Raw genomic sequence first — 26,315 nt, forward strand, 5'->3', positions numbered from 1 at the left:
TTCCTGGCCCGGGAACTTCCACATGCCATGCGTGCAGCCAAAAAAAAAAGTTTACTGGACAAAGGTACAAATAATGTTCAGAGAAGAAAGAAAATTTAAAAAGAGAATATAAACTGTTAGGTAGGAAAACAAGGAGATTATCTTGATCACTGTTTATTAGGCTAGCATAAATAAAACACCCAGAAATATGAGCCTGTTTGTTTGATCTGAATTATTCGGATCCAGAGAAAAAGTACCTTGGTACAACTCTGACAGAACAAATTGAAGAGTAAAGAAAACTGAAGCTGGATGGTTCTACAACAGTACAATTCCCCTAAAGAAAAGACAGATCTTACTTTAGGCACTGAGAGAAATCAGCTGAACAATGAAGAGATGACACAGCTAACAAATTGAATTCAGAAGCATATTATTCATTTTACACAGGTATGTAATTCTTTAGTACCTTATGGCTAATGAATCAGCCACCAGAGACTTTCTGATGAAGCTAATTAAATAGTCTAAAGACTTGTGAACAGACCAATTTAAAGCAGTTTGCTGAATGCTAAACAAATAACAATAGTAATACAGGCATAATTAATGGTATATAAGCTAGGGAGCTAAGGGATTCAAATCTCAGTATTGGACAATTTCTTTTGTGAGCTTCAGTGAGTCACTTTTGTCACTAATTAGTAAGAATAAATAGCAGTATTGAGTGGAAGTTAATATTGTAAGCCCTAACAGCTGGAGAGAAGACAAGCTAAAGTTGGCTACTAAATGTTTCTATGAGCAAATGACTCAGCTGAGGACTTGATCTGAAGCACTTCCTCTTTGTACAAAAAGTTGGCCACCTCCACTTTATCACAAGGATATGAAAACAGATTAAATAAATATGCACAAAATTGCTTTAAGCCTTTAAAATAACAAATTAAAACTGAGTCACCATGACACAAACTGTCTAAAGTTTGTATTAGCATAACAAATAGGTGGTTATTCCACAAACTATACTCAATATGATACCTTCTCCCTAGTATTAATAATGATAATAAAACCATTTCCTTGTACGTACATGGCTTTTTACTTTTTTCAAAGCACTTCTAGAATTATCAGTCATGGCATTATGCAAGATTTAACCACTAATTGTATAGGCATGTTAAGTACAGGTTTATGTTGCAGGAAATACTCCTATCCCCTCCCTAGTGTTAGTAACATACTCCCTTTTATTTTTATGAATTTCCATTTCTTTCAAAGCATTTTCACACATTTAACTGGAGCAGTGGCATTAAAAGTGATCTTTCCATACATGCAATTCTATGCAATACTGTAAGCACTATTTACAACAGCCAAGATATGGAAACAACCTAAATGTCCAACAGAGGGAAGGATTAAAAAAGACATGGGTGTGTGTGTGTGTGTGTGTGTGTGTGTGTGTGTGTGTGAGAGTATTCAATGGAATATTACTCAGCCATTAAAAAGAATAAAATAATGCCACTTGCAGCAACGTGAATGGACCCTAGAGATTATCATAATAAATGAAGAAAGAAAGAGAAAGACAAAATATTATGATATTACTTATATGTGGAATCTAAAATACAACATAAATTGATGTATCTACAAAACAGAAACAGGCAGAGCTTCCTTGCCTGTCCACTTGCATCTCTCACAAGTATCCTACCCTAATAAATCTATTTTTTGCCTATCAAAAAAAAACAAACCAGAAACAGACTCACAGACATAGAGAACAAACTTGTGGTTGCCAAGGGGAGGGGCCAGGGGAGGGAAGGATTGGGAATTTGGCAATAACAGAGGCAAACTATCATAATAGGATGGATAAACAAGGTCCTACTGTATAGCACAGGGAACTATATTTAATATCCTAGGATAAACCAAAATGGAAAAGAATACATATATAATGTATATATGTATGTATAACTGAGTCATTTTGCTGTACAAGAGAAATTAACACAAGATTGTTAATAAAATATACTTCAATAAATTTTTTTTTCTTTTTAGAGCTGCACCTGAGGCATATTCCTGGGCTAGGGGTCAAATCGGAGCTGCAGCTGCTGGCCTACACCACAGCCACAGCAACATGGAATCTGAGCAGCATCTGCAACCTACACCACAGCTCACAGTAATGCTGGATCCTTAACCCACTGAGCGAGGCCAAGGATCAAACCTGCTCCTCATGGTTACTAGTTGGGTTCTTAACCTGGTGAGCCACAACAAGAACTCCTCAATAAAAATTTTTTTAAAAGAATTATATTTCCATTCTTTGCATAATCTCAACAGCATAATTCCAAAAAGGAAGAGAACTAAAGATTGATAAATACACTAGATGAATTTGAGGGAGTCAACTCATGATTCTTAAAGTTGAATTCAGATTTCCTGAAAATCTTAGAACTGGAGCAAACTCTCCAGGTCAGTAAGCTGGTTCTCCCCTTCTTTTAAACACAGGCTTTGAGAAAAAGTAGAATTAAATGATTAAGATATTTTCAATATGAGACTAAGGGAAGAATCATGTTCACCACTGAAGCCCTCTGTGTCAAGCACAAAGCTCAGTGCATAGTAAATGCTCAACAAATCGTCATTTTGATTATTGCTACAGGGAGAACATTCTACTCAAGCTTCCACAGAATATCTGTTACCGAGCTAAGAACAAAAATCTCAATTTATTTTTTGTTTTATTACTTTTCCTCCACAATTACTGCTTTCAAATGTGTGCACACTAAGCAACAACATGTAAACAAATTAGGACCACAGAGCAAAAAGCTGAGATCTGTTAAGAATCCAGGGTACAGACAACCTGAAGGTAGATTCAGAGGGCCAAGACAATTTCACACCTCACGACTGTTAACAAGCAAACTTTTAAGTCCCCATGCTTAAACTAAACATCACTTCAAAAAAGAAGTTTCAGGGGAGTTCCCATTGTGGCGCAGCAAAAACAAATTCTCTTAGGAACCATGAGGTTGCAGGTTCCATCCCTGGCCTAGCTCAGTGGATTAAGGATCTGGCGTTGCCGTGAGCTGTGGTGTAGGTCATACACGTGACCCGGATCCTGCATTGCTGTGGCTGCAGTATAGGCCAGCAGCTATAGCTCCAATTTAACCCTTAGCCTGGGAACCTCCATGTGCCGTCCATGTAGCCCTAAAAAGCAAAAAATAAAATAAAATAAAATAAAATAAAAAGAAGTTTCAAGGTAGAATTATTTCCTACATGTTTACATCTTTAGAGTCTTTCATCTAGTGAGTTCCAAAAAAATAGTTTCCTCTTTTGCTTGATATAGCTAAGACAAAGGAAGATACTTTGGCCTATGCAGTAATTAAGTTGAAATGAAATTTTAAATTGATTATATTTTATTTTATATTATTTATTTATTTATTTATTTTTGTCTTTTTGCCTTTTCTAGGGCCACTCACGTGGCATGTGGAGGTTCCCAGGCTAAGGGTCTAATCAGAGCTGTAGCCACTGGCCTACACCAGAGCCACAGCAACGCAGGATCCCAGTCAAGTCTGCGACCACAGCTCACAGCAATGCCGGATCCTCAACCCACTGAGCAAGGCCAGGGATCGAACACGCAACCTCACGGTTCCTAGTCAGATTTGTTAACCACTGAGTCACGACAGGAACTCCTAAATTGATTATATTTTAAAAAGCATTAAGAAACCTGGCCATATCAGAGTTCTCTTGTGGTTGCCATGGGTTAAGGATCTGGCAGTGTCACTGCAGCAGCTTGGGTCGCTGCTGTGGTACAGGTTAGATCCCTGGCCTAGGAACTTGATTATGCCACAGGTGTAGCCAAGGAAAAAAAGAAAAGAAAACTTGCCATTTGAAAAAGTCCAATGGCAGCAGAGCCTCCTTGCCTGCCTGCTTGCATCTCTCACAAGCGTCCTATCTTAATAAATCTATTTCTTGCCTATCACTTTGTCTCTTGCTGAATTCCTTCTATGTGGAGGCAAGAAGAACCTGAACCTCAAACTAAAACCCGCAACAAACCAAAGAACTATTTGATGAAGCATTCATTCTTCATTCTGGGAAGAAGGACCACGAGAACCAGGCCTGGGGCCACTAACATCAGCTTTGAAAGACAGTGTAACCTTGCAAGCTTGCCTCTACCCTGATACTTATCTTCAGCCTGATTTATTTTTTTCCACTCCCCAAACTATAACCACCTCCTAATCTCTCCCAAGGGGGGCACAGTCTTTAAGGCAGTATCCTGCTATGGCCCCATTTCCTGGCAAAGCAATAAAGATATCGCTTTCTCCTTCACCCCCCAAAATAAAAAAATTTTAAAAATCAAAAAGTCTGGGAGTTCCCGTCATGGCCCAGTGGTTAACAAATCCGACTAGGAACCATGAGGTTGCGGGTTCGATCCCTGGCCTTGCTTGTGGGTTAAGGATCTGGCATTGCCGTGAGCTGTGGTGTAGGTTGCAGACGCGACTCGGACCCTGAGTTGCTGTGGCTCTGGTGTAGGCTGGCGGCTACAGCTCCGATTAGACCCCTAGCCTGGGAACCCTCCATATGCCGCAGGAGCGGCCCTAGAAAAGACAAAAAAAAAAAAGTCCAATGGCGGTATATCTCACAAACATTTATATATAACATTATACTGCTCTAATGTAGCTTTTTTATTATCTCTATATTTAATATGAAGCATATTTTCTTAAAGCAATGACAAATGTTTTTTTAAAAACCCACCAAAATCTACTTACATCCCAGATTTAGTTGGGGAAAGTTTCTTTTAAAAGGTTATTTTTGGGGGGTGGGGAGATGCACTGAGGGTTTGGGATGGAAATGCTATAAAATTTAGTTGTGATGATCATTGTACAACTATAAATGTAATAAAATTCATTGAGTAATAACAAAAAAGTTATTTTGGGGAGTTTCCCTTGGCTCAAAGGAAATGAACCCAACTAGTATCCAAGAAGACGGGGGTTCAATCCCCAGCCTGGCACAGTGGATTAACAATCTGGTATTGAAGTTATTTTGTAAAATTAGCCACTCATTAGGAAAAGACAAGTCCTCTGGATAATAAAAAATCATGAAAGATTAAAATGAAAGCACAATGGTTCTCAGATCCTTTTGGTCTCCTTAATGTATGTCCTTCAGTTTTAGATTATTCTCAAGTCAAAGGAAAGAAGAACTTCTAAACCAGTCACTGAAAACTCCTAAACCATACCAACTTTGACATGTGGAAAACACTATTAATATTAGTCTAAATCATTTACAATAAAAACATTCCCTGTACATTATTTCTTTGAGGTAGATGAGAACAAATACTTTACTAAAATTTTATTTTACATCTGGGAAAGTTTTGCCCAAGGTTGTATCGAGAGAATTCAGAAAAGCTACAGTGACCTAGGTATCTTGTCTTAGGTCTATACAACTTTTCTGTATCTATACAATTTTAAAGATCATCTTTCAGTAGGATTTCCAGATCAAATATTGCATGGAACATATATATATACATATATATACACACACACACACACACTAAAATATATATACACACACTAAAAAAGTATTCAGTTTATCTGAAATTCAAATTTAAGTGGGCATCTTATATTTTTATTTGCTAAATCTGGCAACCCTTTCAATATACGATGAGTCTGTTTTAGAAAATACCAAACTTACTGTCAGGAAGAGATTCAGTCTTGTGGAAGTTGATAATTCTTTACCTTTTAGGAACTTCTTGAGGACCAAACCACCATAAACACTTCCTGCTGAAACAACTGTAAGAAATAAAATAGAAAGAAATATCACAGAGAGAGCAGTTAAATGGATATTACCTAGGAATCACATGGGAGCCTGAAATCACTGTGACAGATACAGAACATTAAAATGATGGCCACTACCAACGAATTCAATAAAAATTGAAATGCCAAAAAAGTACCATAAGCCTACAACAACTGTTTGGGATAGAATAGCTTCTTGGAAATGAGAATCTAACAGCAAGTCTTTTTACCTTTTCACTAGGGATGCTTCTTTGGGTATTACTGTCCCTGATAGAAAAGGATCATAGAAAGACTGCAAACTGTGGTGGTAACCAGAGTACACCACACCAATAACTCACATTCCAGTACAAGATTCAATTTAAAATTTGGCCTTTCTTTTAACCTCTTTACTCCTGAGTAGAAAATACTTGGAGTTCCTGTTGTGGCACAGCAGGTTAAGGACCCAGCATTGTCTCTGCAATGGCTCAGGTTGCTGCTGAGGCATGGGTTCGATCCCTGGGCCCAGCACAATTGGTTAAGAATCTGGCACTGTTGCAGCTGTGGCATTGGTCACAGCTGCGGTTCAGATTTGATCCCTGCCCTAGGAACCTCCATAAGCTGCACGTGCTGCCAAAGAAAAAGAAGGAGGAGTTCCTTCGTAGCTCAGCAGTTAACAAACCCGACCCCGACTAGGATCCATGAGGATAAGGGTCCGATCCCTGACCTTGTTCAGTGGGATAAGGATCCCTCGTTGCTATGGCTGTGGTATAGGCTGGCGGCTGTAGCTCCAACTCAACCCCTGGCCTGGGAATTTCCAAATGCCCACGGGTGCAGTCTTAAAAAGCAAAAAAAAAAAAAAAAAAAAAAAAGGAAGAAGAGGAAAAAAAATGCTTTACTAGACTATCAGGGAAGAATTTTCTGTACCTGGAATTCTAAATATGAACACTAGAACATTTGGAGCAATAATTCTTCAGGGGCAGAGAGGAAGCAGGCAAGTAAGGGAAGATCAGAACCATCTGAAGGCTTTTTTCCCCCAAAGAGAACATGTCTTCCCCTAGAGTGATGTGACACCATAGTTCAGAATCTAAGAAGCACTGCCATAGGAACCAATGAAAATGGGTCTATCCCCCAAGAAATACGTATTTTTCAGGCAGGGAAAAAAGGTTGACAATCACTGATCTAGAGTGAGAGGCAATATCATTCTCTAAATGTGTGTGGTCCAATACAATAGCTACTAGCTACATGAAACTATTTAAATTTAAATGTAGCTACATTAAAATAAGTGAAAAATTCAGTTCCTCAGTCACACTAGCCACATTTCAAGTGCTCAATACCCAAGTGTGGCTAATGGCTACGGTACTGAAGAGCATAGATAAAGAATATTTCCATCACCACAAAAGTTCTAGTGGTTAGCAATGTTCTAGATCTCCAGATTTTGAATAATTATGGGTAAAATGACACATACTTCAAAAAACTTAAGCCCCAGTAGCATGGAACATTTAATTAAAAACAATCTTTTCTTCACATGTAAATCAGTGAAATTAGAACACACCCTCACCCCACACACAAAATACTCAAAATGGCTTAAAGAGTTAAACATAAGACATGACACCATAAAACTCCTAGAAGAGAACACAAGCAGAACATTCTGACATAAAGCATATAAATGTTTTACTAGGTCTAGCCTCCCAAGGCAACAAAAATAAAAACAAACAAGTGGGACCTAATCAAACTTACAAGGTTTTGCACAGCAAAAAAAAAAAAAAAAAAAAAAAAAAAAAACCATGAACAAAACAAAAAGCCCTACAGAATGAGAAAATATTTGCAAATGGTGCAACTGACAAGGGCTTAATCTCCAAAACATACAAACAACTCATACAATTCAACAGCAACAACAACAAAATCAAGCCACCCAAATGAAAACTGGGTGGAAGACCTGAGTAGACATTTCTCCAGAGAAGGCATAAGGATGGCCAGTAAGCACAGGAAAAGATGATCAACATAACTATTATAGAAATGCAAATCAAACTACAATAAGGTACCACCTCACACTGGTCAGAATAGCCATCATTAATAAGTCCAAATAACAAAACGCTGGTGAGGATGTGAAGAAAAGGGAGCCTCCTACTCGACTGGTGGGAATGGGAATGTAAACTGGTACAACCACTATGGAAAACAGTATGGAGGTTCCTCAGAAAACTAAATATAGAATAACTACATGATCCAGCAATCCCACTCCTGGGCATTTATCCAGATTAAACAATAACTCAAGGGAGTTCCCGTCGTGGCCCAGTGGTTAACAAATCCGACTAGGAACCATGAGGTTGCGGGTTCGATCCCTGCCCTTGCTCAGTGGGTTAAGGATCCTGTGTTGCCGTGAGCTGTGGTGTAGACTGCAGATGCGGCTAGGATCCGGTATTGCTGTGGCTCTGGTATAGTTTGCAGATGTGGCTCAGATCTGGCTTGCTGTGGCTGTGGCCGGCAACTGTGGCTCCCATTCAACCCCTAGCCTGGGAACTTCCATATGCAGCTGGTATGGTCCTAAAAAGACAAAAGAAGAAAAGAAAAAAAAAAAAAAAAAGAAGATATAGAGGTCCCCTTGTGTTGCAGTGGGTTAAAGATTCAGCATTGCCATAGCTGCAACACAGGCTGCAACTGCAGTGTAGGTTCAAGCCGTGGCCCAGAAAGTTCCATATGCCCCAGGTGCAGCCTAAAAAATATAAAAAGAAAAAAAAGACAAAAATACGGTACAAACGAACCTTCCTACAAAACAGAAACAGACTCACAGATGTAGAGAACAGACTTGTGTTTGCCAAGGGGGAGTGGGGAAGGAGTGGGATGGACTGCAATGGATTGGAGTTAAAATTTAAAAAAAATTTTTTCTTTCTTTCTTTCTTTTTTTTTTTTAACTTAGCTCCTCAACTCAAGAAAAACCAAGGGCTTTCTGGCAACTACCAGAAGCTAGGAGAGATGCATAGAATAGATCTCTCCCTCAGAGTCTCCAGAAGGAACCAACCCTATGGAGACCTTGATTTTGGGATCCTGGTCTTCATAACTGTGACAGAATAAATTTACTTTGCTTTAAGCTACCCAGCTTATGATACTTTGATACGGCAGCTGTAGCCATCATCAGAGATTTCAGACCAGTGACACCACTCGGCACTTTCAGGTAAAAATAGCCAACTGAACGTACACATCTATTTTTACTCCCTCCTGGAATCTCAATAAAACAAGAGAAAAGGGATATTCTTTTAAAGGAATAAACCCACAAAGAAAGAGAATAAGAGACAAAGATGACTGTGATATCAGAAACCTCTTGAAGTAGAGGTGGGAACCAAATAAGAGTCAGTTGAAAAAATGAATTTAAGTAGTCATATCTTCAGATTCCCTCCTCCACTCAGCATTCTAGGGACTGGCCCTCTCTAACCTTGAGAGGGATGCAGAGAGGTTATTCTTCGAAAAGACGGAAGCATGGGTCTCTGGGCTAGAACCAAAGTTGTACTAAAAAAACAAATGGATTGACTGAACATAAACACTGAATGCTGAGATACACAACCCCTCCTTATACCTCAATCCCAGAATGCTAGCAATCTGGCTTCCTATCTACCTGGTGAAAGACTATGAACATACACATAGAAAAGTCTAGAAAAACATATATTGAATGCTAATAATAATAATCTCAAAGGGTGAGGTTACTGAAAAGTCTCATTTTCCATAACATGTTTCTGTAATGTTAGAATGTTACATGACAAGTACATATCATCTTCCTCCTACTAAAAAAATAATAATTACATAAAAAATCAGAGACAATAAACAGAAGAGAAATGCCCCTTATACTAGGTGGGCTGAAGATGTCTATTAGGCTCAAAATGGATTTCGGTTTCTGGCCAAAAGCTATTACGGCTCAAATCCTTTGCTTTGAGTGAAATCAACCCTGTCACCTTGGCCACAGTTATTGGACCAGAATCAATGCATGAGCTGATACAACCACATGCAGACCAACAAAACCCTAGCCACGCAGCTAACCATCTCTCTCATGAAAGGTGGGAACTCTAACCAATCAGAGTGGTGTCCAAACTCTAATACTCTCTTGAGGATGTTTACTGCTAGGTACACAAAGAGAAGACAAGCAATTCCAGTTCAAGCGAGAAAATGTCTTGCAGAGCTTAAAGTACTGTCCAGTCTCAACTGGGACTCAGGGTGACTCCTCTAAGGCTGATGCAACAATTTCATTCCAAAGTATTCTTCAATAAACCTATACACAAACACACACACAGACAAAAAAGTTTATCACCTCCCAAGTTCAAGGAAATCGGTTGTGTCAGGGCCACTCAATGCATCAGCTTCCCAAGAGTACTGGCAAAATGATGAAAGATTAAGAGCCAAATAGAAGAGATATATATTTTCAAATTAACTGCAAGTTAAATTATCAAAGAATGCACTTTTTTTTTTTTTAGAGTAGCACATGCAGTACATGGAATTTCCCGGGCTAGGGGGTCGAATCAGAGATGCAGCTGCCAGCCTACACCACAGCCACAGCAACTCTGGATCCAAGCCACGTCTGTGACCTACACCACAGCTCACAGCAATGCCAGATCCTTACCCCACTGAGCAAGGCCAGGGATGGAACCTGCATCTCCATGGATACTAGTTGGGTTTGTAACTCACTGAGCCACAACGGGAACTCCTCCATTTCCATTACTTTTTGGCTCTTGCCCAACTACTAAAGGCTAGACATGAAAGAAAGAGGAGATAAAATTCAATGTAATATGACTTAGCTGTGAAAAAGGAAGTTAAAACCAAGAGCAAGATTTAGATTGTTTCTGAGCAATTTCAACTCAAACCAGTAAAATAAATAATCCTTTGATAAGAGTCATTCTACTCACCTTTCCTATATGACAGATTTGTAAATCTATCACCAGATACTTATTTCATAATCCTTTAAGTTTAATTTGGAACAAATTTGGACTGATAACATGATAAAAGGTTATGACTAACTGAAAACTTTAAATAAACTGTAACATAAATCATAACAAAACAAAGATGGAAATCAGTATTTTTTTCCTTCTCCACTTACTAGTTGTTACACAATGAAGAGTATCTGCCTGGTACTTAGCATTTAACGCTTCTATGGAAATCACTAGCTGTCCTTCTGGCAATGCTCCTTTTGATACTCCTGCTGTTTCACACTTCCAGTGAATTATTAAATATTTCAATATCTGAAAAGGGCACAATTCAAAGAAAGCACAACCTTCTTTAGAAATCATGGTAGTAGTAAACTTTTATGATAAGGTTAAATTAATAATTCTCATTTCAAAAAAAAATTCTTGCTTACAAAATGTCAGATTTACACTTGTTCAGAACAAATATTATGTCTAAACAGAAGAAATATCTAGGGGAGTGACACAGAAAAACAGACAGTGAAATTCAACACAATGTCCAAGAGAGAAAATGGAGACCAAAAAATTGCTTTATTCAAAGAGTAAGTTCATCTGGAAGTAATAATTTGAAAAAATTAAGTGGGTGTTGTTTTTCCTGTGTTTTTTTTTTTTTTCCTCCCCAAATAAAGGCCAACAAGACTAAGAATGGCATCTGCAGGAGTTCCCGTCGTGGCGCAGTGGTTAACGAATCCGACTAGGAACCATGAGGTTGCAGGTTCGGTCCCTGCCCTTGCTCAGTGGGTTAACGATCCAGCGTTGCCGTGAGCTGTGGTGTAGGTCGCAGACGCGGCTCGGATCCCGAGTTGCTGTGGCTCTGACGTAGGCTGGCGGCCACACCTCCGATTAGACCCCTAGCCTGGGAACCTCCATATGCCGCGGGAGCGGCCCAAGAAATAGCAACAACAACAACAACTACAACAACAAAAAAGACAAAAACAAAAAAAACAAAACAAAAAAAGAATGGCATCTGCATATGAAGCATCTTTACCTTCCAGGAGCCAGAATACTAGTCAGGAGCACTGGCTCTGGAGACAGATAACCTGGGTTTGAACCCCTGATGAGCCAAATTCTAGCATGTGGCTTTGGGCAACTTAACTTCTCTGTACCTCAGATTCTTCATTTATAAAAAATGAAGACAAATCTACCAGGTATGGCTGCTGCTGAAGGTAATCAAAATAATATGTGGAGTTCCCACTGCGGCAAAGCAGTTTAGGACTCCAACTGCAGCCACTTGGGTCATTGCAGGTGTGGGTTCCATCCCCAGCTCAGCGCGGTGGGCTAAAAGGTCACAACTGCAGCTTGGATTCAATCCTTGGGTGGGGAAAACTTCAATATGCCTCAGCTGCAGCCACTAAAAAACAGTATGTGCACGAGTTCCTGTTGTGGCTCAGTGGTTAACAAATCTGACTAGGAACCATGAGGTTTGTGGGTTTGATCCTTGGCCTTGCTCAGTGGGTTAAGGATCCGGCATTGCCGTGAGCTGCGGTGTAAGTTGCAGACAGCTCAGATCCCGCTTTGCTGTGGCTGTGGCGTAGGCCAGCGGTTATAGCTCCGATTCGACCCCTAGCCTGGGAACCTCCATATACCATAGGAGTGGCCCCAGAAAAGGCAAAAAGACCAAACAAACAAACAACCAGTATGTGCAAAATGCTCAACACAGTATGTGGCATTTACTAAGTGCTTAATAAATATTAGCTATTCTTTCCTTTTTTTTTTTTTCTTTTGTCTTTCCTATGGCTGGACCTGTGGCATATGGAGGTTCCCAGGCTAGGGGTCTAATTGGAGCTGCTGCTGCTGGCCTACGCCACAACCACACCACCACCAGATCCTTAACCCACTGAACGAGGCCAGGGATTGAACCCACAACCTCATGGTTCCTAGTCGGATTTGTTAACCACTGAGCCACGATGGGAACTCCATTAGCTATTATTTCTGATAAGTTCATCTGCAGTAAAGACTGCACACAATATTTTAAGTCGAACAGGTCTCCAATCTATCCTGATAAAATATTCCATCTTTCTTTTCTTTCTTTTGGTCTTTTTGCCTTTTTCCAGGGCTGCACCTGCAGCATATGGAGGTTCCCAGGCTAGGGGTCGAATCGGAACTGTAGCTGCCAGCCCACGCCACAGCCACAGCCACGCCAGATCCAAGCCGCGTCTTCGACCTACACCACAGCTGACGGCAACGCTGGATTCTTAACCCACTGAGCGAGGCCAGGGATTGAGCCCACAACCTCATGGTTCCTAGTCAGATTCCTTAACCACTGAGCGAAGACGGGAACTCCCAACATTCCATCTTGATGCAACAAATTTAAAATAAAATGTACTGTATTTAATGTCGTTTACTGTTTATGACAGTAGACACTCACTTCCACACTGAGGTACCATAACGAAAATTACTACTTTTTTTTTTTCAAAGGCAGGGAGATCTCAGCGTGAGAACTTGGGAACGAAGATCCTAATTTGTACCAGTTTAGAAGGATGGTTTCCAGGCTTTTCTACAGTCTACCACTTTCCTTCACACATCCTCTGACTTACTGTGCTCCCTCTGCTAAGATTTTCCCAGTTTCTTTATCCATAATGAGAGAACAGTTGGGGAAAGGACACTAGCCTGTGAGTCAGAAGCTCTGGTTCTATCCTAGGTTCTGCCATCTGTAAAATCTAATCCTCCAACTTTCTTTGAAAATGAAGAAGGCAGGGAGACTGGGAGAGGTGCCTACAGGTCAGCCCCTTGCGGCCTCTGGTTGGATTTGATGGGTCTAGCATCCCTGATGAGGCCAGTACCCACGAATTCAATCAGCTAAGGGCTGGGAAGCTGCTGTCATAAACAAAGGTGGCGGGAACTGGGGCCAGAGCCGAAGAGCGGTCGCAACAGGGCGAGCGAGGCCTCGGGACCGCGGCCTCTCAGCACCCCAGCTGCTCCCGGAGCGGCCCCGAGAACCCGCCCCACACCTCGGCTGACCCGGGGCCTGAAACCGCCTTCCCTCGCTCCCACCTCGCACAGGTGGGCGCCCACATCCCCCCAGGGGCGCCCTGCCCCGGGCCCGAACCCGGCGTCCGCTGACGTCGGCCGAACGCTCCGGCTCCATCCGCGAGCCTCGGTTTTCTCGGCCGTCAGGTGAGGGCGACCCCTGCGCTCCGCGGACGGCCATGCCCCCCGCCCCTACCCCGCCTAAACACTCCTCACGGGCACCCCGCGGCTTGACTGCCAGGGCGCTCCACGTCCCACGTGCTCCTCAGAACCCCGCGTGGGACTGGCTGCCTTCCACCGACTCCTATCATTCCCGAACCTTCCTTCTCCCCTCAGGCAACGCCAGACCCCTCTGCCCAAACTTCGCGGCCTCCTCACAAGGGCCGTCTCCTCAGTGCCCTTCTTGGCTTGCGCTCCATTCCGGGCATCACCTCGCAGACGGCCACGGCCGTCCCCTCCATGCCGCGCGCGCGCGCGGGGTACCGCAGAGACGCCCAGCCGCCGGCGGTCCGCCGTGACTTCGACCTCCTCCCACGCCCGGCCGCGCGACGCTGCCGCTTCCCGCCCGCGCGCGCGCGCCCCGCCCACCGGCCGCCGCGCCTGCGCACTCGGCTCCGCCCACCCGCACAGCCACCGCCTCTGCCGCGAGCGGCTGGAACCCGCCCGGAGCGATGGGGAGGACCCAGCGGGCGCGGCGCCCCGTGGGTGGACGGCGGGGCGGGCCGCGGGGTGGGGGGGCTGCGGGCGCGACCGAGGCTGGAGGCGAGCAGGAATGAGGCCAGGCCACGACTCGTCCTTCCCGAAAGAACTTTCCCACGGTCCCTCCGAGGTACAGCCCTGAGCGCTTTGCCTCAGCCGGGAGAGGCCCTGCTAATGCGGGTGCGGGATCCCCAGGCTTGGGTTTGACCCCCAAACAGTCTCAGTTTCTGCGGGGCCTGCCCCAGGTGCCCCAGGCCAACCTCCGGTTCCCAGACTTAGAAAATTTAAAAAGTTAAATTTAAATTTCGATGTAAAAAAATATCAATTTATCCCCTGCAATATTTGGGACATATGTATACTAAAAAATTATTCGTCCATTTGACATTCAAGACTGGGTGTTTTCGTATTTTATCCGGCCACCTGTCCCAAACAGTTCCCCAGCTTAATTGCAGGGGCCCAGCCAGCCCCAGGCAGGGGACAAGGTCCCCTTCCCAGGAAGAGGCTCCTCCCCACATTTGACTGTGCTAAATATGCCAGCGGAAGGAGCTGACTTTCTTAGGTTCCAGCTGACAGGAGAAGCTCTGGGGTTTTCCAGGAACGTTCCCAGCTGATAGGAAGACAGTCCTCCAGACTCCAGCTGCTGAACTCCCAGCTCTTCAGGGAGGGGCATGATTAGAGAGAACTGAGCCCAAACTGGTGCTTTGGCAGCTGGTTCCTCAGACCTCCAAAGGAACCTGGTGAGAGAGAGCCCTGCCTGGCAAGTATTTGCCCAAGGAGAAGGGTGGGGGCAGGGTGTTGGCTGCTTTCCTTCAGGGAAAATTCTTCCACCCCAGCTCCAAGAAGCCAGGACCGGGCAGAACAGGCAGAGAGCTGGCAGAGTGGCTGTCCAGGACACAATCTTGGTGCCACTCCAGAGAACGTGTCTCCTGAGCCAGGGGTCATGGACATGTCTGCTCAGCACTGTGACCATCCTTTTCCCATCTCTGTTGCTCACAGATAGACCTCTTGGAGAAAGGTGACTTTTCTTTCTGGAAAATGCTTCATAATACCATCTCGGATTTGATAAGAGAGCTGAGATTTGGGGAATCAACGGAGCCTTCCTCTCCCTTCCACGCTCCTTTCTCGAGTGCCCCTCTAGGAAGGGGAGCTGCCAAGGGGAAGGGAGCCACGATGAAATGACTGACTACCTGTCGTCAGATGCCACTGGCTCATTACATCATTTTCTTTACTCTCGCAAGCATCTTGTGAGATAATTACCTTTACTGTGTGGTGGGTGAGAAATCAAGGTGCTGAAGAGTGTTGACTCAGCAGAAAATGCCCCACCTTGAGAACGGCACTGGGAAGGAAGGGTGGAGGAACAGCTGCCAATGGCTCGGTTGTCCTGGTGTCTAGCCCTTGTCCTCGGAGTGAGCCTCAGCGCTGAACATGCAGTGGAACATTCAACATCATCCTAGAGGCAGGGGAGGCCTAACAGGTGGCCAGGGCCATAGCCGGGGACCAGATGTAGACAGAAGGGAGGGAGGGAGCTTGTGATCTCAGGGCCTGCCCTCAGGATTTTCACCACGGAAACCACAGTAATCAGCCAAGTTGGAGTCAGGCTTTTGCCATTTGGTGAGCACCTACTCTGTGCTCAGTGGTCTTCGCCTTCCCTTTCATCTTAAGTAATCCTCCCACCTTGGCAGGGAGATGCTGTTATCATTGTTTTACAAACGATGAAAATGAGCTTCCAAGAAGATACTGTATGGGACCCTGAGTTTGGAGATGGCAGAGCCAGAATCTGAAATAAAAATCTCTCAACCACTCTCTCCACTTCTCCACAGCTGCTCAGCGCATCTTGTGTGTGGCATGACCTCCCTAACTGCTTGTCCCTTACCTTAGTTCTGTGGTATGGGAGCATTCACTTCACTACGAGAAGCCGGCCCCTCCATGCAAGAGCTAAGATGATGAGCTCAAATGCCCTCATCTCCCTAGAAACTAAGGCTTGAATGAGCCACAGCTCCCACCCTTCTTTCACCTCTCAGTGTGTGTGCCCCATCCTGTCTGAGAGCCAGTAACTAAGATATTATTGGACCGACTCCCCACATTATCAAAATCATTTTTATCCACACCCCATCCTCAGCGCTGTAGAGTGTCAGAGCCAGAGGGATGGTAGAGGCTCTCAATGATCCTTGACAGAGGAAAAGATTTGAGGCCCAAAGAAATTAAATGACCTGTGTGAGGTTAAGATCACTTCGTCAACCAGGTCAGCCAAGGAGCCTTTGGATGCTGCTCTGGACATTTTCGGCGCTGGTGTTCGGGACCTTAGGAGTGTCTTCAGGGAGCCAGTCTCCCCAGTCCTTAGACTTAGTGACATACTGGTTCTGCTTGCCTACCTCCACCTACCGTGGGGCTGTGGGTGCATATGACCACTTTGGACATCCCGCCTGTTCAGAAACGAAGTCCCCTGTCTGGCCAAAAGAGACACACTCCCCACCCCCCAAAGAGCCCCACATTGATTCTGACCCAGACCCAAGGGTTTGAGTGAAACTAAAACGTCATAGGGAATGCTGCCAGGTGAACAGTGATGTTTTAGCACCTGTGAAGCTGTTTTTCCCCTTTGAATGTGCCCTCTCTGTGTATATCATTCATGGATACTTCCTAGGAACTACCTTGTTCTCAGGCTCCCCTGGAGCATTCAAAGGCCCGGAAGAGGCCCTAGGCCTTTAGGTGGAAAATATCGCTGAAGTCCCCCTGCTCAGGCTGTTGCCAAACTAAGTCCATTTGAGGAGTTTCTTTCCCCCTGGGGAACTGTTAAAAGAGAGTTTCCCATACAGGAAATGGTAAAGGGTTAATAAACTGCTTCTCTCGGGTCCTGAGCCAAGTCTGTCCTCCACCAGTTCCTATAACCGGGTTTCCTGAAATGGAGCAGGTCCCAGGTGCCTCTCCACTAATCACATCCCTGGAAATGGGGCCAGGAAGCTCAGATTAGCTCATCCCTTCACCTTCTTGAGGCCTTCTCCACCTGGAGCACAGAATCTGGGTCTCACCTCCCTCTGCTTCCCTACCCGGGGTCAGACGGGGATGTTCTCGCAAAGGAATATTAGGTTATGGGGCCACTAGAGGCCACAGGGGTGCTGACTTTTGTGCTAATTCTTGGGCTACAGCAGAGGAAAGACTCTCCCCCAAGACAATATCAACGTTTGTGTAACTAGAGTATTTCTTCTTCACCCCATTCCCTATGTTTCTTCCTCTCCTTCGTAGAATGACTGTGATACTGGGTAGCTTCCTGTTTTTCCTGCCTCTGTAGAAGAACCCTCTGCAGAGTCTCTGATTTCTCATCTACCAGTAGCAGGTTCTGGGACCAGCCCAGGAGAATAGCGTTCCTTTCATCTGAGTGTCCAGTTTCTCGCCTTCCTAGATAACCAATAAAATCTCTATCATAAAGTGGTTCTGCTCTCTCTAATTGGCTTTTTACTTTCTGTGTAGGCAGGGCTGGCTTTGTCCTCCCAGCTAGTGTCCACCAGAAGGAACATATTCCTTGTGGTCTAGAGGACTTGGGAACGGAAACTGTGTCATCTGGTCACATATGGCCAAATAAACCTATTGATCCAAAGGCCAGATGATCAATGTCATTTGACGGACAAGTAGACTAACCGAGACAAAGACTCTTCTCCTAGGCACCCCTTGAAAGAGGATGCTGGCTCCACGTGCTCAGTCTTGGTTAAGTTGTTATATGATTACAGGACTTGAGGTATTTTTCTAGGAATGCTGATGAACAAAGTCTTTAAAGCAAGTAAGATGCAACCTTGGTGGAGCTTACGTTTCACCGATCTCCAAAGTTGACTCGATTTCCCCCCATTCTAGCTCTAAGGCCATTTCTGTCTTGTTTCCCCAATTTTCATTCTCAGCAGTTGAGAGGAGGCTGTGGGATCAAAAGTCTAAAAGGGTCAGGATGTCTGAATTCTTTTCCCATTTTACCACTTACTTTAGGTGTTATGTTCTAGTTTTCCACAACTAAAATAGGAATGTTCTCCCAGGAATATGGTTAAAATAACATCTGCGAAACAATTGGAGACTTTTAGAATCTTTAAATTAGAAGGAATCTTAGAAGTCATTCAATCTAGTACTTCCTGACCAGAGGAGCAATATTTTTCCAATTCGTTTACTTTATCTCCAGCCCTCCTCCTGTCTCTACTTCCTCCTCAACCTCTTCCTGGTATCCATGGCAGAGAGCAGAACTAGTTGGCATATCTTGTGTCTTGGGTTAGGAAAACCACCCCCTAATGTCATGCAAGAGTCATTCCAGCTGTCCTGACAAGTTGATATCTAGCTTTTCCTTGAATTGTTAAAGTTCCTTGAATTGTTGGATTTGGGGACATTTGCCATCTCAGAGGCAACCTGTTCCCACTTTGGAAAGCAGTAGTTTGGTAGACGTGCTCATTACAATGAACTGAAATCTCCCCCGCGCTCTCTTCCACCCGTTAGTTCCCAACTCTGCCCTTTGAGACCACAGAGAATTCATCTAATCCCTTTATAAAGGGTGGTGGGAAATACCCAGGATTGTTATTGTTACCTTGTCACAGTGGCTCAGACCTGGCCTGAATGATGGTCTTACAGACGTCCTTTGCTTTATACACTAGCTGTCCTCCTAAAATGCTGTATAAACCCAGTTTTGTGTGAATCAAATCCATGTTAAACATACTGGGAAGTTGACTGTCTGAAACCCTGTAATCAGTTCTTTCATGAACAGAACTATCTTTTTTTTTTTTTGTCTTTTTGCCATTTCTTGGGCCGCTCCCGTGACATATGGAGGTTCCCAGGCTAGGGGTCTAATCAGAGCTGTAGCTGCCAGCCTATGCCAGAGCCACAGCAACTCGGGATCCGAGCTGCATCTGCGACCTACACCACAGCTGACGGCAACGCCGGATCCTTAACCCACTGAGCAAGGGCAGGGGTCAAACCCGCAACCTCATGGTTCCTAGTCGGATTCATTAACCACTGCGCCACGACGGGAACTCCGAATAGAACTCTCTTTTTGTAATGCAAGTAACTTCCCTTAACCTTTTTTTCAAATCTAGATTTTCATGCATTATGTTTTACTTATTGGAAGATTTGTCTGCTTATGAAACAAGTAAAATAATGATAATAGCGATAGCTAACATTTACTGAGCCCTTAGCTGGCATCAGGTGTCACATACCTGACATGCATTTTTTGGTTTTGGGTTTGGTTTTTTTTTTTTTTTTTGGTCTTTTTAGGGCCACACCTGAGTCACATGGAGGTTCCCAGGCTAGGGGTCAAATCTGAGCTATAGCTGCTGGCCTACTCCGCAGCCATAGCGATGTGGGATCCTTAACCCACTGAGCAAGGCTCATGGATCTGCTGCGTTAACCACTGAGCTACGATGGGAACTCCCTGACATGCATTATTTATGCCTCTCCACAATTTCCCTTAAAATTATCCCCTATTTTCAGAGGAAGCTGAGGCTTAGAAAATTAAATAAGAGTTCCCACTATGGTGCAGTTGGTTGGGAATTCGAATGCAGTAGCTTGGGTTGCTGTAGAGGCATGGGTTCGATGCCTAGCGGCCTGGCGCAGTAGGTTAAGGATCTGGTGTTCCTGCAGCTGTGGTGTAGGTCACAGCTCCTGCTCAGTTTTGATCCCCGGCCCAGGAGACTTCTGTATGCCATGGGGGCGGCCAAAAAAGACAAGAAAAAAAAAGAGAGAGTGAAATTAAATAATGTGTCCAAGTTCACACGAGTAGAAACCAATGGCCCAGAATTTCTACAAGGTCATAAGACTTCAGAACCTTGTGTTTTAACTATCAGAAAATTTCCGATGCCAATAATAGTTGACATGGCTAGTTCCTAGGAATTGTGCCACAGCACAGGTAAATCAGGCTATGATACAGAAAACTGGTCTAAGATTTCTACATTTCAAGGATGGACACAGCCTCTCCTCTTTGGGGGCTTCTGGCCCAGTAGGATTCCCAGCAAAATTCATATTTTTGATCAAGGAACTCCAAAGGCAGCCCTTCAGCTCTTAGCATTAAGCAGATGCTGCCAAATTGTATTTCAGGTGTGTGGTGGGTATCCTCATTTTTTTCAAGAGAGTCTGTATCCTTCCAGGGGTTTGTGACATAAGCTTCTTAGAATGAAAAAAGTGGTTCATTATGGACAGGTAAAATCAAAAGTATTGAGAGTCGTGGTTGATCCTAGCCTGTTCCTTAGTGAATCAGAATCATTCAAATGTATTTTGGGGCCCAGTTTTTAATGGTGCTTAGGTTTGCAAGTTAAAAATAGTTTGGAAGGTATTGTCCATAAATAAGTACTGTTTTGAATCCAAACTGGACAGAGATAAATGGGTGTAATACTTCTATGTCCTCAAATCAGTTCCAGTTTCTCCAGTTTAGTCAACAGCAGCTTGCACTCAAAACATCCGCTCAGCTCAGAACACATCCCTAGAGGCTCCTGGAACCCCAGACACTCCTGCATTGTGTAAGGGAGCTCCAGGTAGGACCCTCCATGGCCCTCCTCCACCCTCTGCCATCCGAATGCCCCATTTGACTGGAGACTTTACCTTGGCTCATCTGCAGACTTTTACTTTCAAATACACGATCATTCTTTGCAAATCGTGGCTGAGTTGGTGTTGCACTGGTCTCCGGGTCCACATTAGTCTCAGGAAATCAGGGCAGTCCCTGTAAAGCACTGGACCTCTCCTGCAAGCCCACCTTTCTGACCCCTTTACCTGTAGAGCAGACTTGTTTACAATCTCAAGTCAGAGACTCAGGTGAGGAAATATGTAATTTTTTTTTTTAATTTGCTTTTTAGGGCTGCACCCGAAGCATATGGAAGTTTCCAAGCTAGGGGTTCAATCAGAGCTACAGCTGCTGGCCTCCACCACAGCCACAGCAATGCCAGATCTGAGCTATATCTGCGCCCTCACCATAGCTCACGGCAACACTAGATCCATAACCCATTGAGTGAGTGCAGGGATCAAACCCATATCCTCTTGGATACTAATTGGGCTCATTACTGTTGAGACACAATAGAAACTCCCCCACTTCTACTAATGGCAGAAAAATCATAAACTGTACCAATTTAAGACTCAACTAGCTGCATGACCTTGACCAAGCTGCTTAACATCTTTGGGTCTCAGACTGCCAGTTTTTTCAAGTGAGCCATTTGGATTAAATGACTTCTGAGCTCCATGCCAACTCTAAGATTCTATAACTCAGTGCTAATGTCCCCTTTACTTTTTCAATTTACTTATTTATTTTTTTTGGCTGCGCCCATGGCATGTGGAAGTTTCCAGGCCAGGAATCGAATCCTCTACACAGTGGTGATACCCTGGATCCTCAGGCCCACTGAGCCACCAGGGAACTCCCAATTTCAAGTTTTAAATTCAATCTCTCAGGATTCTCCTCCCAATCCCCTCTCACAATGTTCCACTTCGTGGTTTATACATTATTCCGATATCATGGAAAGGGCTTCAAAGTCAAGTGCAATCTTCTGTCTCTCTTGCCTGATAAAGTGCAGCTTCCTTCACTGGGTCTTGACTTTGGGCTCTATCACACTGTCTGGAGTTCTCTGGCAAGTGGAAGCTGTGGTCTTGGTGCAGAGCAGGTGCAGTGATTGCTTTGTGAGGAACTCTGTGGCTTCCATTTCAGCTTTCTCTGGTACATCTGAGGCTCCACCGGGGTCCCTGGCTTGGCTCGCAGACCCCTCAGCCTCTGCAGTGGGGTCCTCCCCATCCCCCACAACTCCCCCACCTCCGTCCCCACAGGCACCCAGTTCTCAGCTCACTTGCACTCTCTTCTCAGGCTGGGCACCAAGGAACTTTTCAGATTTCCTCCAAAGGTCAAGGAGTCAAGCACTTGGGCTTAGTCGGGGGCGGGCGGGGGGGTGGGGGGGGAGAAGGCTGCGGGGGGCGGGGGAGGTAGAATATATCTCAGACCTACTTCTCCTATACAGATGACAGTGCCACTTCTACTCTGTAGCACTTGTGAGCACAGGGTACTTCAAACAGCTGTGTCGCCTCAGAGTTCCAGGAAGGAAATGGCGCATGAGCCCCTTCTGTCTGTATTGTTTGGCGGTGGGGACAGAAAACAAACCCCACAGTTGCATCTAAACTGCCTTGTGCTCCTTTCCCAGTCTTTTTCAATTGTACTACAAGCTCACAAAGGGTTTCAGTATCTGTGTGGAGGGGCAGCTCCTACCTTCTTCCCAACGCGACAGTAGATGGCACAGACGCTGAACCTGAGGTTCATCCGGCTGTGTGTCTTGAGATTTAAAGGGAAGCTTCCAAAGGGAAGAAAAAAATCCCTCTGAAGAACCTGGCTCTCTTTTTGCCCCTCTTGGTGTGCAGCAGCTTGATGTGGAATCCCAGTTCCTGGACAAGGGATTGAACCCAGGCCATGTTGTTAAAAGCACCAAGTCCCATCCACTAGTCCACCAGAGAACTCTTGAGAAACTGGTTTTTACAGTTTAAAAAAATTGAAGCTTTTGGAGTTCCCTGGTGGGGCAGCAAGCTAAGTGTTCGACGTTGTCACTGCTATGGCTCAGGGCCCTGCTGTGGTGTGGGTTCGATCCCTAGCCTGGGAACCCACATGCCATGGGTGTGGCCAAAAAAAAGAAAAACCCTCAAGCTTTCAAGAACATCTTCTCTACAATAGATTTTTTTTTTTTTTTGGCCATGTCTGTGGCATGCGGAAGTTCCTGGACCAGGGATCAAACCTGTGCCACCACAGCAACCTGATCTGCTGCAGTGATAATGCCAGATCTTTAACCTGCTGGGCCACAAGAGAAGTCCTGCAACAGATTTTTAAAAGTCAGTTAAGGGTTTAAAAACCAAGACTTTGACTCTGAGCTTCTGCATCATTCCTATGCAGAGGGCAGTACATCTAGAAAGCACTTGCCGCTGCTTAAGTGGTGGGGGATGGAGGTAAATTAAATGAAAATACTTTGGTATGAAAACCTCTAGCTTCTCCTGTTTCCAACAAGGAATCACCTTCTCCCCCAAGATTTTTTTTTTTTTTCCTGTTATTCACACTGATTTATTGCACAGGTATCTATACCTCTGCTCTGCTGGTGAAATGGATGTTCTGTCTTCCTTCACAGAGCTCATGCTCCAAGAGGAAACACAACCAACAGTGTAGAATGATGCCACAAGGCCCCTGTCCCAGACTCGGAGCCCAGGGAAGGCTTCCTGGAGGAAGCAACAGCAACGACTTTGGACTTTGTTCCAAAGGCATTGGGGCACCACTGAAAGGTTTTCAGCAAAGACGTGCTCTGCCAGGTTGTTGTGTTAAAAAGACCACTCTAGCGGTCTGTCGGGTGGTAGATAAAACGGCCCAGGAAGAACGCACAGAATGAGAACAGGGCCTCGGACACAACATCATCGCCAACAATAACAACCGAGTTACTTCACAGGCAGAAAAGGAACTCACGAAAGAAACAAAGGAGGGACCACGGGGAGTAAAGAAAAACCGGAGAGAATGTGGCAACCCTAAATCAAGGGAAGAATGTTGCAAGAAGCAGAGTCAAGTGCTGCCCAGAGAAAGGGTAAGATGGCAATTGGACATTGACGCTGTGTTTGGCAATAGGATTATTGACGACCTTGTTGAAAGCAGCTTTAGAGGAATAGAAGTTCCACTCGATCAAATCAATCACATCAGTGCTCATCTGGCTCCCTTTACTTACCACCTGCCTCTACACCGATGTCTTCAAAGGTCTAGCTTCAGCCCAGACCCCTTTGAGCTCCACACCCAGATACAACTGACCCCTCCATATCTCCAAGACCAACACTCCCCCCATCCAAACCTCAGCAAATGGTACCTCCCTTCTTCCAGTTGCACAGTCCCTCCATGACAAAACCCTTTTCCTCACCACCAGGCCTGTATCTAACCCATTGCCACATCCGGTCATTTCCTTCTACCCATGTGTTCCTCTGTCTCCACTGCCAACATCCAAGCTCAAGCCACCATCTTCTCTCTCACCTGGACCACAGTGGCAGCCTTCTAACTAGTTTCTCACCTCAACTTGGGTACCCCTCTAATCTGTTCCCCACACAGCAGCTGGAGTCATTGTTTGGCCACGCCCACGGCATGCAGGCAGGTCCCTGGCCAGAGGTCAGACCCAAGCCACAGCAGTGACACTGTTGGATCCTTAACCCGCTAGGCCATCAGGGAACTCCTGGAGTAATCTTTTAAAAATATAAAGTTGATCACTTCACTTCCTTGTTTCAAATCCTTCGGTAGCTGCCAGGACTCTAAAGGTAGCAGAGTGCTGCTCTCCTGGCAGGATTCTAGTAGAAAGAAAGAGCGAAAGAGCGAAAGAAAGAAAGAACAAAGGAAAGAAAAAAAGAAGAAAGAAAATCCAAATGCAGTGGAGGTGTAGGATCCCCCAGCCCAGCTGAGGAGGTTGAAGCTACAGCTCAGATTCAACCCCTGGCCAGGGAATTTCCATATGCCACAGGTGCGGCCATAAAAACACACATACATACATAAATGTTGATGGGAAGGAGCCAGAAGAGAGGGAGCTCAGCAGAAGGAGTGAGAGCCATGAGGCTGCAGAAGGGAATGGGATTTAGGGCAGGAGCCAGAAGAACCTGGGCCTGGTGGGCCTCAGACATGAGCAGGCCCACCTCTTCTACGGCACAGGAATGAAAGCTGACCTCTGTAGGTTTGGGGGCAGGAAGTCCTACTAAGACCTTTCCATGAATCTTGGTAACATAAGCAGCAAGTCTGGATTCTCCAAGAAGCTCAGCCTATTTTATAGACATCATTCCATTCACGCAAAAAGGAAGCAGACGTTTTCTTCCTCATTGACTGTACTGACGCACTACAGAGCCAAACAACAAGTTTCCAAAGCAACTCGGTAGCAGAGCTGAGAGCAGCGATCTCAGTGTTCTGTTTATTGAATGAGCTTCCTCCTCAACCTGGGCAACAGTATGGTAAAATGATAATGTGGTACAGTAATGGCTGACACTGGTTGAGCGCTTACTATGTACAGGTGCTGTTCTAGTACTTTACCTGCAATAATGCATTTGATCCCCACGTTATGATACAGTTGAAGATGAGGGAAACTGAACTCCAGGGAGGTTAAGTAACTTGCCCGAGGTCAACAACTGGAGGTGGCAAAACTAGGTTTTATTTATTTTTAATTTTTCTTTTAGCCACCCCCAAGGAAGTTCCCGGGCCAGGGATCAAACCCGCACCCCCACAGTGACCACAGGTGCTGCAGTCGGCTTCTTAACCCCCTGTGCCACAGCAGGAACTCCCTCATGAGGCTTTTAAAAGGACTATGAAATGCCGAAAAGGGGAAATCACTATATACCAGATATTATTATTATGCTAATCATAAACCCTAGTATCCTTGTCCTCTAGTTGGGTCATAGTCTAATAGGCAATTGTGGAGACCCTCGGTTCCCATAAGCAGGACAGGAGCAGCAGATTAGCTGATTCTCATCCCATCAGCTTTAGCATCCCTGACCAAGTCTCCTTGATGACCAAAAGCACATCTTGGTGCTCCCTTCCCCCTGAATCCACTCACTACTCCCTTTGGGAACAGGTGCAGCTTATGCCCTCACTTCTTTGATTGGGTTGCCTGAGGTGTGACTGTCAAAAATAAATAGCCTGAATTACAGTTAATGGCGAAGTGTGGTGTGGAAAGTCAAGTTCCAGCTTGGTGGCAGAATCACTGTTCCAGCTGAGTGGTGGAATCTGACTATCAGAGCTAGGAGAGAACTTCAAAGTCATCGTTTAGTGCAACTAACACCTAGTCTATAAAATGGGTTGCCTCTCTCAACCCATTTTATAGACTAGGAAAACTGAGGCCAGGTAGGTGAGATGACACCAAGGAGTAGGGCTTCTTTTAACCTTGAAAATGTTTTTGAGTGGGTTTAACCTAAACAATATCACCTTACCAAAATCATATTTGGAAGGTACTTTGATTACTTATATATTTGTTTCAGTTTGCATACTTTTTCAGAAAGGAGCAAACTCCTAAAGTGCCATTACCCAGAAATAAATAAAGCCTTAAAC

The 26,315-nt window shown here is 44.6% G+C and overlaps 1 protein-coding gene across 1 annotated transcript in view; it reads right to left on the reverse strand.

Annotated features, from left to right (window-relative positions):
* Positions 1–26,315, reverse strand: part of C4H11orf80 (chromosome 4 C11orf80 homolog) — a 104,370-nt gene that overhangs the window by 74,995 nt on the left and 3,060 nt on the right. Inside the window, 1 exon segment of the mRNA XM_047775160.1 lies at positions 5,652–5,705. Within this exon segment, the coding sequence (XP_047631116.1) occupies positions 5,652–5,705 (54 nt within the window).

This window comes from Phacochoerus africanus, chromosome 4, assembly GCF_016906955.1.
Source record: "Phacochoerus africanus isolate WHEZ1 chromosome 4, ROS_Pafr_v1, whole genome shotgun sequence".
Lineage (NCBI taxonomy): Eukaryota > Metazoa > Chordata > Mammalia > Artiodactyla > Suidae > Phacochoerus > Phacochoerus africanus.